This window comes from Phocoena sinus, chromosome 6 (genome assembly GCF_008692025.1).
Source record: "Phocoena sinus isolate mPhoSin1 chromosome 6, mPhoSin1.pri, whole genome shotgun sequence".
Taxonomy (NCBI): Eukaryota; Metazoa; Chordata; class Mammalia; order Artiodactyla; family Phocoenidae; genus Phocoena; species Phocoena sinus.
In genome coordinates, this window is record NC_045768.1 from 108763382 (window position 1) to 108783272 (window position 19891).

At 35.5% G+C, this 19891-nt stretch overlaps 1 protein-coding gene across 2 annotated transcripts in view; it reads left to right on the plus strand.

The window, feature by feature from the left end:
• Nucleotides 1-217: 217 nt before the first annotated feature.
• Nucleotides 218-19891, plus strand: part of GLRA3 (glycine receptor alpha 3) — a 167453-nt gene continuing 147779 nt past the window's right edge. Inside the window, exon 1 of one of the 2 annotated variants that reach the window (XM_032635588.1) lies at nucleotides 218-303. In XM_032635588.1, the coding sequence (XP_032491479.1) occupies nucleotides 233-303 (71 nt within the window). In that variant the 5' untranslated portion in view covers nucleotides 218-232. The remainder of the gene's footprint in view (nucleotides 304-19891) is intronic. The other variant, XM_032635589.1, reaches the window with a different exon arrangement.

Sequence of the window (19891 nt, forward strand, 5' to 3'; positions counted from 1 at the left end):
TGAGTCTCCCTTCAGCTCCTGCTCAGAGACGGGGTCGAAAGGGAATTTCAAGTGTTTGAAAGAGAGGGTCTCCGCGGATCGCGGGGAGCTGTCTCAGGTGCTGAAGCTTTCCAGGCGTTGCTCTCCACCAACACCACACGCAGTTAGACTGCACACTCTCATTCCCGGCTTTCTCCTTCCCCATGCCTTGGCTAAGACTCATTTCAGAGTCGTGAATCTTTCCCTCCGTATCATGGCCTACGTGAGACACTTTCGGACATTAGTTTCGGGATTTTACTTCTGGGAAGCAGCACTGCTACTCAGGTGAGTCCACTTGTATTTAACAGTTGGAGAACTCATTCAAGCCTTGCAAATACTTGTCATGGATGAAACCAAGAATGCAACTCGAAGTTGACTTGTTGAAAGTGTCCCTTAAATCGTATTGTTTTCTATCTAAAGGTATCTAGCAGTCTATCTCCTGAGACCTCTACAACATATAACTTTGCTCTGTTTTCACTAATTAATGTATTTTAGTAACTGGCATCTTATATTATTTGCAGCTGAGGTTACCCTAGCAAAAAAATATTTCCAAAGCCTAGGTCTTCCTTCTCAAATTGCTTTAAGTGTTTCTTTTTTCTAAGTGAATTATAAATTCTGGGTGTTACTCTCTTTTTTGAAAGTTACAAAACATTTAGTAATTAGAAATGGAACATTACTTACTTTTTAAAAGACAAAAAAAAAATCTAGAGCATAAACATTTAGTGATCAGAGATATTCTGAACATTGTTGATATATCTAGAGGTTAAGTTCAAATGAATAGAATAATAGAGGCCTTGCAAGTACTATTTTCTAAAGAGCCTGGTTCATGGAGGCAAAATAATAAATCACCAGATATGTTCTATGCCAAGAATAATTATTTTGGAGAAAGTAATAAGAAACCTATTGAATGGTAAAATTGTTCTATGATGTGTCATTTTCTTATCATATCCAGTCATATTTGGTAGGCTTTCTTTTTTTTTTCTTTTTAATTAAAAGAGAAGAGAGACTAAACACAGATCAAGTAATTTAACCCCCATTCTTCATCAAACAATATATAAGCAAGATACTGCTCATATGGATTTTTGAACCAACAATATAAATTTTACTTTACTATTATAATTACCTTAAAATTTCCATTTTTTGGCTCACAAGACTTCCAAGAAGATTGAAATCAAATAATGAGAGTAACTAAGTTATTTGTATAATGATTTCCATTTGAAGTATGTAAATATTCTTTTCTGGGTTGCTATGTCAAGTTTTCATCGTTAGGCACATTAGAAAAACATAGCATATCCCATAATAACTACCTTTAGTAACAGGAACTAGTTGTGAAGGTTATTATATTTCTGGAATTATCGATTTTTCCTGAAGTGAGGTGTTGAAACCATTGTAAATCAGAATATTTTCAGTGAAAAATATTTTAATGACAGTAAATTTTTGTAACTTTACAGTTGTTACAAATTTCATACGTAGTGATCAAAGCAAAGAATGTAGAGCTTTTACATTTATGTAAATTGTATGGAAAGGAGTACAAAATTCATGTCATAAGATAAATTGATTATTTTACCATAATTCTTAATATCTTATATAATACACATACTTATTTTTTTCAAAGAAATCAGAAGAGCTTAGTTGATAGATACTTAGGTTTAGGAAGTTTAATGTTAATAACTAAAATATTTTGATCGATGAGGTCAAATTTGTATAATGGCAAATCACCATGGTATTTGTTATAATATATTCTTAGAAAGAATTTATCTTCATTAATATTAAATAATTTAGTTTAAAATGTTTTTTATGAATAGTCTAAAAATATAATCACTTGAAAAAGACATACCCAATATAGAAGTTTTGGTGATACATATATTCTTCATCAAGTTTTTCTTTTTTCGTTCACAAATCGAAAAAAAGTTTTCTCTATCTTAGACTGGTCTTAGATGAGAGTAGCTCATCACTCTATGAAGAATTTTAATCATACATTAAAAAATTAAGTATTTTTATTTTTTAGTGATGGTCCTTGAAGGAAAATTTTCTATAGAAATTTCCTTTAGAAAGTGAAGCTCCCTCTACTGGAAATATCTTGCAAAATACAGTTTCTTTATGGAGACCATTTTTTGTTTGCTAAGCCTATTGGTGAGGTATTGAGCAAAAAAAGGAAAGATGTAAAGGAAAAACTAAAGTCAAAAAAGTATTTTGTTTAAATTCATAAATATATCTTTTTAATTGAAAAATATTATTTCCAGGGAAATTTGGAAGTAAGAACAACAACCAGAAACCATATATGAAGTTTTAATTAAATAACATACTAGTAGAAGCGTTTTTTTCATAGGTTTAAGGTTTTAAAATTTTTTATTGAGATATAAATGCACAAAGAAAAATGTGCAAACAACAGAGTTCCAAATAAAGTGGCACAAAGGTAACACCATGTCAAGAGACCACGGATCAAGAAGTAGAATTGTCAGCATCACACGAGCATTCACCATACCCCCTCTTACCACCATATCTTTTCCCAAGCACTACTTTGCCGCAAAATCATCTCTATCCTGACTTATGCGACAATAAAACTTTTTCCTGCTTTTGAACTTCATATACTTATTTGAGTCTGCTTTATTTTTATGAAACATATGTGATTTATCTGTGTTATAGCATGTAGCAGTAGCTTGTTTATTTTCATTTCTGTATGGTATTCCATAATATGAAGACACCACAATCTACCCATTGTCCTACTGAGGAATATTTGGGTATTTTTTTAGGTTTTGGCTAGTGCTGCTATGAACCTCCTTGATCATGCCTTTTTTTGGTGAATACATGTGAATACGGGCATTTTGGGGACTATATGAGTTGGGTCCAAGAGTTTCACTAGGCAGAGGAATTGCTAGAATATAGGGTGGATATGAGTATGGTTAGCTTTAGTAGATACTGCAAGTTTTCTAAGGTAGTTGTACCTAGTTAAACTCCTATCAGTAATATATGAGAGTTCCTATTGCTATTACTAGTACAAAATTTGATCAGTGCAACATTACTATAAAAATTTATAGTGCTTTCGTAGACTATTATTGCAAGCCCACAGATAATATTTTAGTTTCTATCTTGGCATAATTTCTACATTTTAGTAAATGAGTTTTTTTTTTTAATTAGGAAGTTTCTCTCCCCACAGCGATTCTACAAGTCAGTACCACTTTATTTTTTTTTAATTAATTAATTTATTTATTTTTGGCTGCATTGGGTCTTCGTTGCTGCGCGTGGGCTTTCTCTAGTTGAGACGAGCAGGGGCTACCCTTCATTGCAGTATGCAAGCTTCTCATTGCGGTGGCTTCTCTTGTTGCAGAGCTTGGGCTCTAGGCGCGTGGGCTTCAGTAGTTGTGGCACACAGGCTCAGTACTTGTGGCGCACGGGCTTAGTTGCTCCGCGGCATGTGGGATCTTCCTGGACCAGGGCTCGAACCTGTGTCCCCTACATTGGCAGGCAGATTCTTAACCACTGCGCCACGAGGGAAACCCCAGTAAATGAGTTTTATTAAGGCAAAAACAGCAGAACAAAAACATTTACTGCTATACTATAATTCGGAGTATTCATTATCAGAATACATCAGGTATTAGAAATGTAATATTTAAAGGGAACTTATTAAAGAGGTGAATTCTTTTAATAAATACAAGTCAGACACAGACATAAGAAATCTAACTTTCCTAGTAGTGAAGTTTTTTAAATTTTCACATTTTGCTCAGATATTGCTGTTTTTTGAAAAAATTTTCCTATGGCTTTTGGATTCTACTTCTCATACTAATAAAATAAAGAACAAAGCACCAGTGTTCAGCTTTCTTTGAAATGTAAATAAGTGATGATTATGAAAAGCTTACAGAGCAAATTCCAAAAGCAGGAGAACTGCCAAAAATATTTCATCTAAATTAATTATTTTCACAACATACAATTTTGTTTTTCATCTTTACAGTTTGATACCAACACAGACTTGCTATTTGAATAAATTATGGTATATTGTGTCAAAACACTGAATGTATGAATTTCATACTTTATTATAATCACAAACAAAATGTTTTCTTGATTTACTTCAAAGCCTAAGAAAAACATTTTGGCATAGACTTTCTTATTTTTTGCTTTTGGTACATTTTGGAGGATGGGGAAAATTCTTTCTAATGTTGGGTCTATTTTCTTATGTAAGATTTTGAAGAAAAATGTACTTCAGGGGATAAAGTCATTATTATGATGATTTCTTGTATGTAGGTACTGCAGCAGGATTCTACATAGTGTTTTTAAATTATGCTACACATAATATATGCTTCTTCCCTTTGTATCTATAAATAATCATATGCTTTCCTAAGTGTAGAAGGATCATGGCCCAGTTCTCTAGTCAATGCCTCAAGCAGTTTGCTCTGCAGATTCAGGAAACAGCTTTTAAATATTTCCTCTTGTATGTAATTTTTCTCTCCCTTGATCACTCAACTATGTACTGAGGCAAGTCAATCACCAAATATGTGTTTAATGTGTAATGTTAAGCAACTCAACAAGATTTCATCATCACATTCTGTGCACACATGTTTTTGCTAGGTACAGTTTGGCTATGGATGATTGGGAAGTTATCCCCTTTCTCATCATGGAACTTAGAGTCTAGCAGGAAAGAAAATACAAAGGGCCAGTGACAAAAGACAAACAGAAACAGCAATGTTTTAGGCAATGTGAAATAGGGAAGTTCCCCAGAGGGTTGGTACTTGTGCTGGATCTTATAGGATGCTTGTTCAATGGGCAGAAATGAGATATAAAGAAAATATTCTATGCAATAGGAATGGTACAAGCCTATCATGTGCTAAGGGAATGGTGATGGTCAAATTCGGTTGAAAGATTTCCAATTTATGGTTTAAAATCATATTCTGCTAGCAACAACTATTGAGCTGACTACAATAATAAACCAGCCGAAATGTGGAGTTGCAGCTTCCTTTCATAATGGAATATGGATGAAATTTAGAAGCAAATCATTTAATTCTAACTGGATAGTTATCATTATAGGAATGGTCTGGTAACTTGGCTCAAAATATCTCTATAAATCCCTTTCTTTCAGAGGTGGAGTTTACCTCAAAATTACAATTAATCATAAGATTGCTAATAATCATCAGTAATAGTAAAAAACTATGTAAACAGACAACAATGACAAGACTACTAGAAGAAAAGGACAATCTGCTTGTTTTAGAGTTTGGAGATCATGTTTGAATTTTTCATCAAAATATGATCTCTTTAAAGAAAGAAAATCAGGTAGAGGATTTGGATTGTTGGAAGAAAAGGGGACAGTGAACTTGGTTTTGAGTTTGAGATGGTAGCAGTAGATCTGGGTATCCTGCTGTCAGCTGAGAACACAGAGACAATGCTTGAACTGTAGACTGAACAGTTAAACTGTTACAAAGGTGATCACACTGTGTGCAAAGAACAAAAAACAGAAAAAATATTTATATGAGATGAAGGTAGAACATTTAGAGCAGGGCACAGAGACATACTCAGAGAGAGTCCTGAGCTAAACTGTGGAGGTGCGACTGGTCATAAACAAGTGTCAAAGTCATAGATTTATCATAATTTTATACTGTCGATCCCAAGGACTTGCTCTTGTCAATAGTATGTATCTATCCCTTTTCTGTAGAGCCTTTGAATGCTCTAATTTCAACTAATCTCATAAACTAGTCCACAATCACGGATGATTAAAAACTTAAGTTTTCTCAGGAGACTTTTAGGGAATTATTTTGGAATTCTTTTGGAGAAGATGCATCTTTAACTTTTACTTACTACATGAAGCATATTGGATGAATCCTCCTTGATTTTCCCACCAGACCTGTCTCTTAAACTCTTCGCCAAATGATTAGCATTATACTTGGATTAACTGTATTTATTGAAAATGAACTCCTGTGTATGCAGATGTCCATTTTGAAACATGGGTGGTTTGCCTTTCTCCACTAGAAGAAAGCTGTAGCTTTGTCTTGTTGGAAAAATGCATCAAGAAGAGAGATAAGTGAGTTAGCTTCGAGAACTGGTTCTGGAGTGAAGGCAGGCATTCTAAAACAGGACCAACTGTTTAGTAACAAACAGAGTGTGTGAATAGAATGAGCTCTTTCGCCCCAGAAAATGAAGCTGTTCTAACCACTGCATGGCAACCACACACATTTTAAGAAACAGAGTTTGAAATCCTCAGATGTTGTCAGAAGAGGAAGCAATAGCAAAAAATGAAATAAAATAAAAAAAGCAGCTCCGTTACAGTGTATTTCTGAAATTCTTTCAGACTCTCCATACTAGAGATACTTTTAGGAGGAAGTATTACCAGTACCTCTCAGGCAATTTGATGCACAGAAGCAGTAACCTCAGTGGTACAATTCAGAATAGCATCAAATGGAAAGGTTATTAACATCCTCTGAGATAGTTTATTGCATGGAACAACTTCCAATGCAAACGATGAAGCATTCTCTAGGAGTGCATACAAAATTTGCACACTGACAAAAATAACCAATTAGGATTTATAGACCCTGAGATATTTCTGATACTACTTTACAAACATTGCCAATATAGGTTGGTTGGGCTTACATTGGAGGTAACTAGTCCATCCAATATTGTACCTAAATTTGAAAATCTCTCAAAAATATCTATAACAGGGACTTGCCTGGTAGTCCAATGGGTAAGACTCTGTGCTCCCAATACAGGGGGCCTGGGTTCGATCCCTGGTCTGGGAGCTAGATCCCACATGCCGCAACTAAGAAGCCCGCGTGCTGCAGCTAAGACCCGTTGCAGCCTAAATAAATAAATATTAAAAAAAAAAATCTATAACAGGTAGTCATCCTGTAAACGTTAAAATTTCCAGCAATAAGGACCTTTTTACCTGAAAAGGAAAATATTTATCAAATAATTTTAATGAATAAAAAACAAAATGTCATTCTGTTTTCTCCTGGACATAGGAAACTTCCTTTGGGCACATGTGCTCTCCCTCCCCAAATATTTGTTTCTGTATTTTTTTCCTTTTTTTTAATGCTTGCTTCTTCACTTAAAATGACCATCCTGCTTGTGGAGAGTGTGTTTTTTATTTGAGACACAGTTTGAATTGATAATATTTTCCATGTGGTTGCTCCATGCATGAAGCTTGTATGCTCCAGTTGCAGGGTGCCTGTAGCAGTCTACCTGAATCTCTTTGTAACTTTATAAAAGTCTATGGAGCAACGACTGCATTTCCAGGCAGTGTGCAATGTGCTGGAGAAGCAGAATCTCAACTTTCTATAATATGCCACCGTAGAGGGGGGGACGTGACATCACCTTCAAATGTGTGTTTTAGATTTTCATGCAAGGCTTGTCTCTCCTTCTTGATTGTAACTCCCATGAGGATAGGATTGTTTCTGATCTTGTTTTACTGCCATAATATTTAATTCAATGTCATGCGTGGAGTAGATCCCTGATAAACAACAGATCAGCACTGAGATGACACCTACCTACCTGTCATCTCTGTTTATCTGTCTATAACTCTAGATTTGAATTTTATTTCAACCTGTGTTATTACTTGGAGTGGAAGGGGAATCTTGTGTTCAAGATATCATAAAGGCTATAAGATCAAATAAATTGCCTCAGAAGATGTTACCGGCTCTGAGAAGTTGTAAAACAGACATAAATTGGCAGCTCCCAGTGGAAAAGTGATAGATTTGCTTCTCCTTATCACCATGAGAAATTGAAATTTCTATTGTATAATGCATTATTTCTCAACCTATTTTCCCCATCATTGCCTCCTAAGGAGCCCTTTAAAGATATTTTTAGACTTTTTTTTTCTAATTGCCTGCATGAAATTGTAATATCACAGTACATTGTATATTTGCTCATGTGTAGTATATAGCCATAGATACATAGAGATAGAGATAGATTTGTGCTTTATATGTAAGAATAAGATTTTTCACCCCCAAGATAAAACTCTCACCCACCCTCCTTGGGGTGATAACACCCCTCTTGAGAATGCATGGTGTAAAGGTTGCTACTTTTCATGATACTTAGACTATAGTTGTATAGTTTCATTGTTTGGAGTCATGACCTAGAAGTAAAGCAATCATTTATCTGTTGACACCATTTAAGATAATTTAAGCCTAAAAGCATTAGGAAACTTTAGTGACATCTTTTTCTGTAAATACATAAAGTTCCCAGAAGCCACTAGGCTTCCATCAATAAATTTCAAATCACAGCTGCCTCTACCAACATCACTGTTCAATGGCTTTCATAATTTCATGAAACTATTTTTTTTTAAAAAAACTCTTGGAGATAATATCATTTACAGTTTATTTTTCTATGATTTAGACTCTGTTGACTTTCTTTTGTTTTCAAAGTAAGATAAATGAAAAAGTTCAAATTCCTTTTTAAAGTTAAATTTATAGTTGTTATAGAAAGGGTCTCAACAGTTAGTACTGATGTAAGGTCTGGATATTCTTCAATTCAGGAGTTCAGGGATATGTACAAAAAGCTGAGAGTAGTGTTACCATTAAAATAAAAACTGATTGGGACTTCCCTGGCGGTCCAGTGGTTGAGACTTCACCTTCCAATGCAGGGAGTGCGGGTTCGATCCTTGGTCGGAGAGTTAAGATCCCACATGCCTCACGACCAGAAAACCAAAACATAAAACAGAAGCAATATTGTAACAAATTCAATAAAGACTTAAACAAAATGGTCCACATAAAACAAAAAAACTGATTGAAAGAAAATAGAGTAACAAGTAAAATGCTACTAATAGAAAAGAAAGTAGGAATGATTATTAATTGGCAGTAAGGTGTCAGCAAATCATCAGAAAACGATGTTTATCTTGCTGTTTGGTTTTGTTTTGCTTTGGTTTGTTTTGCTTTGGTTTGGTTCTTATTGGCCATACAATACTTAAGGTGGGGAATTGGGGGAAGATAAATGATGTGAACATCGATGAAACCACTCAAATACCATCCATCAAATGCCTGGGAGGACCATATGCATTCTATCTGTCTGGCTAATTTCTACTCAACTCACTTTACCTTCTTGAAGAATCCTTCTCTGAGCTCCCCCAAGTCTAGGTGAGGATACCTCCTCTGTGCTTCCAGGAATACAGTACCTTTATTATTGCATATGTCCCAGGGCTGTGGTAATGGCCTGAATACTGCCTCTAGTTCAAACCGGGAAGCCCTGGAGGGCAGCGACAGTAACATATTTCTAGTTCTATCACCAGGGCTTAAAAGAGTGTCTTGCACACTGACAGGGCTCACTCATTTCTGAAATGAAACACTTCTCCCCACCCCCCCAAAGCAGATTTACAATTTCAAATAAATAATTCTAGGCATAAATAAAAATACTATGCCGTCTTTCTTTCCTTCTAGCATTCAGGAGGAAAATTAGTGAGAGATTTGGTGCTTTGTTTTTTTTCTTTATTCCCAATTTTATATGTCTGTGGTAATATATTTACCCACTTGCCTCTTATCTCTCTTTTCTTTCGCAGAAAATATTCTTCTACATTTTTCCATTTCCTCACTACTTACCTATGTCTCACTTGTTCCTATCTGGGATCTATCCCCACCCCTACAGAATGAAGCAGTACTGAGCTTCCATGTCATGATAGCTTCTTCTTTTAAACATTAGAAAAAGGGAATAGCACTTAATATAAAAATGGTTGTAGCAAATAACTATTTCATGTATATATAAAATACATATATAGATATATAAAACATTTTAAAGAAACATATAATTTTTAATTACTTTTTGTAAGATCTCTGCAGTGAAAAAAGAAGACATAATTAAATGACCATTCTAAATAATAATCAAATAAATAATGCATATTCTCAATGCATAATGTTTGAATTTCTATTATGGCACCTCTCACAGTTCTGGGATCAGAATCACTGACACGTTTCCAATTCCCTAGATAAACTGAGAACCATTGATATCACAGAATATTTATTTTTGCCTTTAATCTGTTTACTCACATACATTTAATGTTTTAAGCCCAAGAGACTCTATAAAGGGTGGTTGAATGACAATTTCTTTTTTGCTGGCAATTGTTGAAAATGTAATCATGAACAACTACCCAAAATAGTAACAATTATACTGGGAAAAGAAAATATCTTTTTTGGAATGCAGAGGAATATAAAATTTTTATAAAGAGGCAGGGAATTTAAATGGACCGTGAACAGTTGATGGAATGTGAGTGGGCAAGAAAGAGGGAAGAGTGTTTCAGACAGAAGAAGCATCCTTAGAAAAGACAACGGGCCAGTCTCCATGTGAAATGGAGGATACAGCAAACTTCATAGTAACATCTCAACCATGGGCCCCCCAAGTTTTCCTGTCTAATAAATTCATGCTTTATGTTGTTTTAGAACTAACTTCCTGGGGAAAATCTATATGACTATTGTAGCGTGTTAGAAAACATCCGCAAATATTTATTCCAATAATAGTTTTCTCTATTTCTAAACGAAGTATTTCATTGTTATCACTTGCTTATGAGGGAAGAGAATACTCACATAAGCTACTTTGTATTCACTAGTTCTGTTGATATCACTATACATATATTTTTGTTAACTTGTATCATTTAAATGTGTATCTGAAGTCTGAGTACTGAAACTTAATTATTAGTAGATCAAATAAAATAAAAATCCAAGAAAAGGAGAGATTTATGACTTTTCATAGTTTTATAAACAATTACATTCTTGACAAGGGAAAGAAGAATGACACATGATAAAATTGTAATGAAAAACTTAAAAGCAATCTCTCTATATAAATTCCTTTCTTATTATAAAATAATAAAACACTAATATGCATTAAATGATATTTTCCACCAGTTCTTAAACTGCTCCTATTTAAGAAGAGAATTACCTTTAGTCTATTAAAACACTAAGGGACCCAACTTTGTATAGTACCGCCTAGTAAGAAGAAATGCACCTTCCGTGTTTTTCTCTTGCCTCTTGTTTTATTTATTGGGAAGAATAGAGGTAGCAGAGGATTATATGGATAAAACCATTAGAAATCTCCCTTCTGCCTCATGTTGCTTCTTTCTAAAAACTTTAAAACCCTTTAAAAGATTATGAAATCTTTTTTTCCCCCTCTTAAATTCCTGAAATTGGGCTTATCTCTTTCTTCCTACAAATCTTAAATACGGTACGTATCATCAAAGACACAGAATCTACGGCAGACCTCAGTTGGTGCCTCCTGAGATTATATAGAGAATTAGGTTTTATGTGTAGCCTAACTATCTCCCCCTAAATAATAATATGTAAACTTAAAATTTTGCTCTACTTCAAAAGGCCAAAGTGTATGACATTCTTTGTGTGCCTTTGTACGGTTATATACGTCAACTTACAGCAAAAATTACATTGGAAAATCTTAATCAGTATGAAAAAAATTCAAATTCCTGGAACATATGAAAATTCAAGCTCAAAAATACAGTAGTAAAAAGAAGATGAGATTTATACCTCTACAGGAAAGAGCTAGTTTATTTTAGATGGTTTCTAAACTAACTTTTCTTGCCTCAGTCTTCTCTGTGCACGCACTTGTGTGCACATGTGAAAACAAGAAGGAATTTAGAGAAAGACCACTCAGGGTCAGATCTCAGCTCTGTCTTTGAAGGGCTGGGTGGCTTTTCTATACACTGAGTGATTGTACTTAACATGCTACTTTAAAAATGTAATGGGTAAAGCTGTATCCATCTATGGAATACATTTTTTTTTAAACGAGCACAGTCAGAAACGCACTAATCTCTCCTTAAGAGAAAATATGTACTTAGGATTACAGCTCTAATTTCTCACTTCACCTAATATCAGTAGCCTTTATTCAAAGAAGCTATTTTTTTTCTAAAATCCATTGTAGTGGTAGATGTGAAAGATGTTGAGTGGCAGGAAAATAAACAAGGGATAAACAGACTAGCCCTTTATAGCTGTGTTAGTTCAGATTAGGTTCATTTGTGACTGACAGAAAGTGCACAATGATATTGGTTTAAGGAAGATTTGTTTTTCTTTCAAAAAAAAGAAAAAGAAAAACCATGGAAGCAACCAGACCACATCTGGAATGGGAGTTCACTGATCTTTCTATCTTCTTGTTTTGTCATTCTTAACATAGGATTTCTTCCTTGAGATCCAAGATAGATGCTCTGATTTCAGAAATCATAGCTGCTTTCCAGCTATCAGAAAAGAAGAAGAGGCTTATCCTTAAAGGCATTTCCAAGAAGTTAAAGATTTCTCAGTTTCACTCTTAGCTTTGAGTGTCCATGTGGCCAAGTTCCGGCCACTAAGTTGCAAATGGAAGTGGCATGTTTGGCTTTTTGGAAGTGCATGCGAAGGGAGGTCCAGAGGCTCCAGCTCATATTTTACGTTCACCATTATGGAACTCAGTCTTTCAAGTGAAGCCAAAGGGAATTATTACAAGTAGGAAAGGAGCATGATCAGAACTGTGTCTCAGAAATATCACTAAAGAAGTAATATGGATAAGATACAAGGATGTAATGTACAGCACAGGGAATAGAGCCAATATTTGATAATAACTACAAATGAAGTACAATCTATAAAAATATTGAATCACTATGTTTTAAAAAATAAAAATTGATAAAAATAAAATAAGCCTCAGGCAAATTTGATATATAGATTACTAGTAATATGCATATATATGAGTAAAATACTGTCAAGGAACATTTATCAATACGTATACATGCAAGCATATACGTAATAATGTATACATTTATTGGAAGTGCATGTTTGGATATTTTTGAAGTTTTGGAGTGGGCAATTATAGAAGTTTGGAGAGCACTTGTCTAGAGGAGAGATACACAGGAAAGTGATAATACGTGTGTGTGTGTGTGTGTGTGTGTGTGTGTGAGAGAGAGAGAGAGAGAACTGCTTTAATGAGAACATAGGATTCACTAAGTGCACAAGAGGGCGCATAATTGTTAGTGGGGGGGTGCAGCGTGGAGGCAGGACAACTTTTCAAAAGATGTGGTCCTTGAATTGAATTGTCAAAGTGAGAAGCAAAGGTGATCTGGGCAGAATCAATTGCCTGTGCAAAGATGTATGCACAAACCAGCATGAAAAATTTGGGAACCACAGCTGGTTCAGTGTGACTGGAAGCTACATTATATGTCAGGCGCGGGATGAGAGAAGGCTGGAGGGGATGTAGGTCATATTTTTTATATAATTTTCCAGAATAAAGGGAAGTTTCCATTTTATTTTATTTTTTTGCCACACCATGCAGCTGGTGGGATCTTAGTTCCCCAACCAGGGATTGAACCCGGGGCCACAGCAGTGAAAGCACTGAGCCCTAACGACTGGACCACCAGGGAAGTCCCAAGAAGTTTCCATTTTAAAATGTTTCTCAAAATGTTTCAACTATACCACCTTTTACTTTTTGCCAAAATTAATTGTTTTTCAAATATTAATTTTTAAAACTGGGGTTGTATATCTTTTTTATAATATGAATCATTTCCAAATTATTATATAGAAAAAAGGGAAAACTTTGATAATTTTGCAGGTTAGTTAAAGTTACTGCAAACACTGAAGAAAACTTAAGACCTCTGAAAATCTCCAAGACTTTTTCAAATGTTTCTAAACATCAGCTTATTCTAAATAGTAGATATCATGGTTGACTCTTCTAATTTTCAGTGTTTAGCATTATTTTTATTTTTACCCCCTTTTTCTTATTTTTTCAATCCTAATATTTGCAGAAAAATACACAACTTGAGATCATTACCTTGATTTTTCTCAAGAGAAAGGGGAAATTTATTATTTTTCTACAACACATTATGCTGCTTATATTCAAGCAGAATGGTTGAATGTTTGTGATAAGAATAAATATTCCAGTATACAAATAAAGTATAACTATTATCCAAAAAAAGGAAGCAATATGGAGAACTTAACAGAAAGTATGTTCACAGTGGGGAAGGGAAAAACTGGCCTCAGGGAGAGTAGAAAACGGTTAATGCAATAGGACATCCCAAAAATGGAGAGAAAGGAGCAATATGAGAAATGACCAAAAAAAAAAAAGAAGTCTTGTCCGCTGCTTGGACGTGGAGGATCAGAGAGAATGGTCTAGGATAAGCCTCATATTTATACCTTTAGTAACTGGGTGAAAAATAGTGCCACGACAAGAATAGGGCATAAAAGAAGAGGCATAGCCATGTAGAAAAGTATCATAAGTTAAGTTCCAGATATGTATGGTGAATGTAATGCCTATGAGATATCCAGTTGATGGAAAACTTCAGCACAGAGGTGAGAACACAAGACCTGGGACTTGATAAGATTGGATAGCTAGAATTCTGGGGCAAGGTTTTCCTACATTTTTTAATACTTGAGCACACATGGATGTTTCATCTCATTGTACAAACAAATAAGCCTGGTGACTCTCAGTCCTCAAGCCGGGCTCTAGCTGCACCATCTCACACACTGCAGGCTGAGCTGTGGCTAACACAGCACACCTGTAATCCACTGGGGCTTGCAGATGTCAAAAAGTCCTTCCCTGCCGAGGGCACTGCTGCTCAAAATGTGGTCCTTTAACCAGAAGAATAACCATCACCTGAGAGGCTGTTAGAACTGCAAACTCTGAATCCCACCACGACTCACTGAGTCAGAATCTGCATTTTATCCAGCCCGGCAGATGAGTCATAAAGTACATTCAGAAAAAAAAAAAAAGTACATTCAGATTTGAAAAGCACTGTCTTAAAAACACCAGCTTCTAAGGGAAGAGCAGAAGGAGAGGTACTGGCAAAAAAAAAAAAAGGATGGGGATTATGATAAGAGAAAAATGAGAACTAACACAGAGTGCGTCATACAACCAAAAAGAAAAGTTTTGGAAATAAAAGAATGATCAATAACACAATAATATCAAATGCCATAAAAACCAAAAGAAATGTGGAAGATTATAAGTAGCCTTTTGGTACAAAAATACATGTACAGCTATGTTAGAACATTGAATTGTGCGTTAAAGAAAAATATAGATTCCCTTTTTTAGAAGAGGCTACACTGCATGAGGAAGTAACAGTGGACACAGATGTGGCAGGCACTTCTTCATTTGCTTGTTTAATTTTGCTCTTACAATGAAAGGAGATTTGAGCTTGCTCACATCCTGGAAGAAAGAAGTCAGTAGATTAGGAAATGCTTAGGAAAACACAAGAGAGGTTCAGAAGAGAAAGGGCAAAGTCACTGATGAGGTGAAAAGGAAGAGTTTTAAGAGCAGTCGTTGAGGGGTAGCTTTTGAACCAGAAGTCTTAAGTCTTTCTCTGGGACCGGAGGCAGAATGTGGCAGGCGGTAGAGACGGGAATTGTGATTTTGTTATTCAGTTGCATGCTCAGTTATCTCTTTGAAGTAGGAGACAAGGTCATTAGTCGAGATAAAGATGAACAACGAAGCAGACAGGTTTAGGCTGATTTAACGGTTACAAAACACAGAATATAGCTGAGTCCACATTACCTCTGGTACTGGGCAGGCTGTGCTCCCAGCTTTCTTGGAAGAGTCAGTCCAGCCCCGTGAGAGCAAAAGCCCCCATCACTCTGCAGAGGAGCGGGATGAAGCCTAGACATGATCTTTATTCAGCCCTTGCTCATTTAGGTGGCAAAGTCAGAGGTAGAGCCCACATCACCTAATTCAGATTAACTGCTTATTTTTCCAAAAGAGCATAGTGATTTAGGCTCTTCTACACTAGAAAAAGGAACGATCACATCATTCTTTAAAAGGTGAAATGTGGCTCATTCAGCTAGAATCACAGTAAGTTTTTTTTAATGAATAGTTTCATCAAAAAATATAAGAATGAGACCCACTTTCAAACTTTTTGCTCTTCTCAGGGTTCTATACATGAACACCATGTGTGGCAGTGTAGGTGTGTCCACTCACATCTCTGGCCCGTTTCTTTCCAATTTTGAAAATAGGTAGTCTTTTCCTAGGAGGCATTATCTCCAGAGATTTTGTTATGCTTGATTAAAGGAAAACATGTTCTTACAGGAAGAGGAAATAACTTCTATAATCCAGAAGCTTTTACAATCCTTTTGTTTCCTGGGAAACTGTAAATGTCTTGCCCCAAATAGTTTAGGCACCTAAGTAGAAGGAAGGTGGAAAGGGGAAGAAAGAATGGAGGTGAGGCAGAGGGAGAAGGGTGTATATAACCTCAGATGAATATTAGCTTTAAGTATGATGTACAGTCACTGATTGTATCTTGCTAAGCTCTTCTCACTCTTAATTTTTAAAAAGAATATAATCCAATAAAAACCTTGATGTGTAGTCTAATTTTCGCTAGAGGGAAATTGAACAACACTATACTCACTGCTATATTTACCTTTCCTTACCACTTCCAATTATAAACTTTTTGCTTTATTGTTTGATTCCCTTCTTTTTTCTGTGCCATTCCTCTCTCCTTAAAGGAATGTAACGAACAGACAAATGTAGGGCTTCCTGCACCACAGGAAGAAAAATGTCCAATAACTCAAATATGCTTAAGTCAGAACACATTCCATTGAAAAGTGACATTAACATAAACATTTGTAGTCACACAAAAGGGAATATCTACCATAATCTGAATAAGTCGGTGCTCTGCTGGTTCAATATTATTACAGAAAAAAACCTTAGCATGGCTTCACTTTAATATTCTTTTCAGGTTTAGAGACTCAGAGACTGGTGCTTTAAAAATATCATGGTTTAAAAAAAAAAAATCATGGTTTTATGCCCTCAATCTTATTGATTTGGGGACTTATAAAACTGCATTTTATTAGTAAGCATTCATGCAAGCACAATTAGATCAAAATAAAGCAATACTACTTCTGCTGTATTGTTTCCTTTGTAAATATAACTCAGTTAAACATCTCAAGTAAAAGGATGATTTCTGTATCACTCATTTCTGGCTTGTGGGATTACGGTGCTTTTTCCCCCTTATTTTACTGTATTTTTATGAAATACAGTAGATTAATAGATTAAAATGAAATTTAGAGAATGTGTTTTTTAAAAAGTTTTATGCACATTTAAAAGGTCTAAGTGGTGTTTTGTCAAATAAGATTCAGAAGAGCAGCACGATTCTTTTTTTTTTTTTTTTTTTTGCGGTACGCGGGCCTCTCACTGTTGTGGCCTCTCCCGTTGCAGAGCACAGGCTCCAGACACGCAGGCTCAGCGGCCATGGCTCACGGGCCCAGCCGCTCTGCGGCATGTGGGATCTTCCCGGACCGGGGCACGAACCCGTGTCCCCTGCATTGGCAGGTGGACTCTCAACCACTGTGCCACCAGGGAAGCCCTATCCATCTCATGATATATTTCAAGTACTATTTTTACTCCTCTATTCCAAAAATATTTATATAATATCTCAGTGGTTTTATATAATGTCTCAGTATATTTATGTAATATCTCAATCAGTGTTCCAGGATTTGGGGGTATAATAGTAAATATGCAAAAATCCCTGCTCTTATGAAGTTATCTTCCAGTAGAGGAAAACATAAAAATAAATAAGTGAATGAATAGTATTTTATCTAATAATATGTTTTATGGAGAAAAGTAAAGCAGAAACAGATAGGGAAGAGAGAAAATGTGAGAAGGGAAGACATTTTCTTTTTTTTAATTAATTTTTATTGGAGTGTAGTTGATTTACAATGTTGTGTTAGTTTCTGCTCTATATCAAAGGGAGTCAGTTGTACATATACATATATCCATTCTTTTTTAGATTCTCTTCCCATGTAGGTCATTACAGTGTATTGAGTAGAGTTCCCTGTGCTATACAGTCAGTCCTTATTAGTTAGCTGTTTTATATGTAGCAGTGTGTATATGCAGAAGGGAAAACATTTTCAAGGAGACCTTTTGAGTGAAGACTTGAAGGTGACGAGGGAGCCATACAGTGGGATCTAGAGGAGATTGGTTTAGGTAGAAGGGGTGGCAAGTGTGATGGCCCTTAGGTGCCAGCATACTTACTAAAAGTTTTCAAAGAAACCATCCAGTAAAATATCATTGCAAATTTCTGTTTTTCAATATAGATAACCTATGATATTGGATATGTGTCTCTTAGATGTTTTAAAACCATGCTTTAATTCATCAGGTCCAAAATTGAACGCATTATCATAACTCTCAAAGCTGGTCCTCCTTTTCCCGCTGTCCTATATCACTGAATGATGTTTCCATCCATACAGTTGCTCTAGCCAGAAAGCTGGGTCGACATCACTTAACTACTGCTGCATAACACATTATCCTGAAATTTAGTGCGTTAAAACAACAATGAATGTTCATTGCATGGGTCAGAAATTCAGGAACAGCTTAAGTAGACGTTCTAGCTCAGAATCTTTTGTCAGGTTACTGTCAAGATGTCAGCCATGGTTGCAGCCACGTGAAGGCTTGACTGGTGAAGAGAATCTGATTTCAAGTTGGCTCAGTCAAATGACTGGCAAGTTCGTGAATCCTATTGGTAGAAGCTCTCATTTTCTTCCATGTAGCTACTTGAGTGGCTGAGGGAAGAGTGAATGACCCAGAAGAGAGCTGGGTGGAAGTAGCAATGCATTTTATGATCAAACTACAGAATTCATGTCATCAAGAATTTACTTTGTGTAGGCAGCATTCAAGAGGAGGAAAATTAGGCTCCACCCTTTGAAGGGAGGTGTGTCAAAAAATTTAAATAAGCGTTTTTAAAATCATTGCCATCACGCTTGAAACATTTTCCTCATTCCCAACCAGTATCAAACCATCACTAAATTTTGTGGATTTTATCAGTGATATATATATCTCTTAGATTATTCTACTCTCTCCAACCCCACTGCGATCAAAATTCCTCACACTATCCTCAGCTCTCACTTTGACCGCAGGAGTTGTTTCCAAATGGGAGCTGTAAAGACAAAAGTCCAAAATGTGATCCATGAGGCACTGCATGATTGGCTACCTACAGACGTCTCCAGCCTCATTTGTTATTACGTTGACACCTTCTGTCTCTATTCCAGGCACACTAACATTCCTTTAGTCTCTGTCCTTCCCATGACACCACAGGTTCTAAGATATTTTCTCTTGTATGTCTATTCAGTCTTTTTCTGCCTGACATTCTGGACTACTGTTTCAGCAGCCCCTCCTCCTAGAAGTGTTCACTGAATTTATACAAATTGATAGACTTCTTTTGATTATCTAAAATCTTGCTAGAATACCAGAACTGAAATAAAACTATTAAACTAAAGACAATATAAAACCAGAATTGCTTTAAATATTCATTCAGTAGTTGATTTCTGAAAACTAAATGTCCTGAATAAGAAGTTATTTAAGGAAGAGTGGTAAACAAGTGTGTCAGTTAGGGCCCCTATAATTATACATTTGCAATATGACTTTGAACTTCTCTTACTAAGGTGCCTTCAACCATGAATTGAATTCATAAGCTAGGATGGGTCCATCAGATTTTTTCTTTATGGTGCTCAGTATTTCCTGAGTTTGTTGGTATTTTCTACACTTGGATTTCATGAGATACTATTATACCATTCAGGGCCCTTTTACATTAATTAGCTTGAGTGAATTTCTCTTTATTTCAATTAAAAATATCCCTGACCAAAAGAGTCATGCTATCAAAGGCAAAATCCAAACATTGGCCTAAGAATTTGACATTTTTTGAAACATACGTGTAGAATATGTCATTTGTTTTACTGCAATTTTCTCTGAAAAATGTGTACCACTTTTAAGTCTCCATTTTTATACTGGTTAAAGAATATCTGGCTTGCCCAACGTGAAACAACTAGTTAATGACTAGAACAAAATGTAAGCCTCCTGGCTGTCCATCTGGAGCTTCAACCATTCTACTATGATGATTTTCATTTAATTATCTTGGGCACTGGACACATAATAGGAACTATTGAGTCTATTCTAAATAATTTTCAATGTTTCTGAAATGCTTAATTAGTTTTCTTTAAAATAAACAAGTCATTAAGAAGCTACA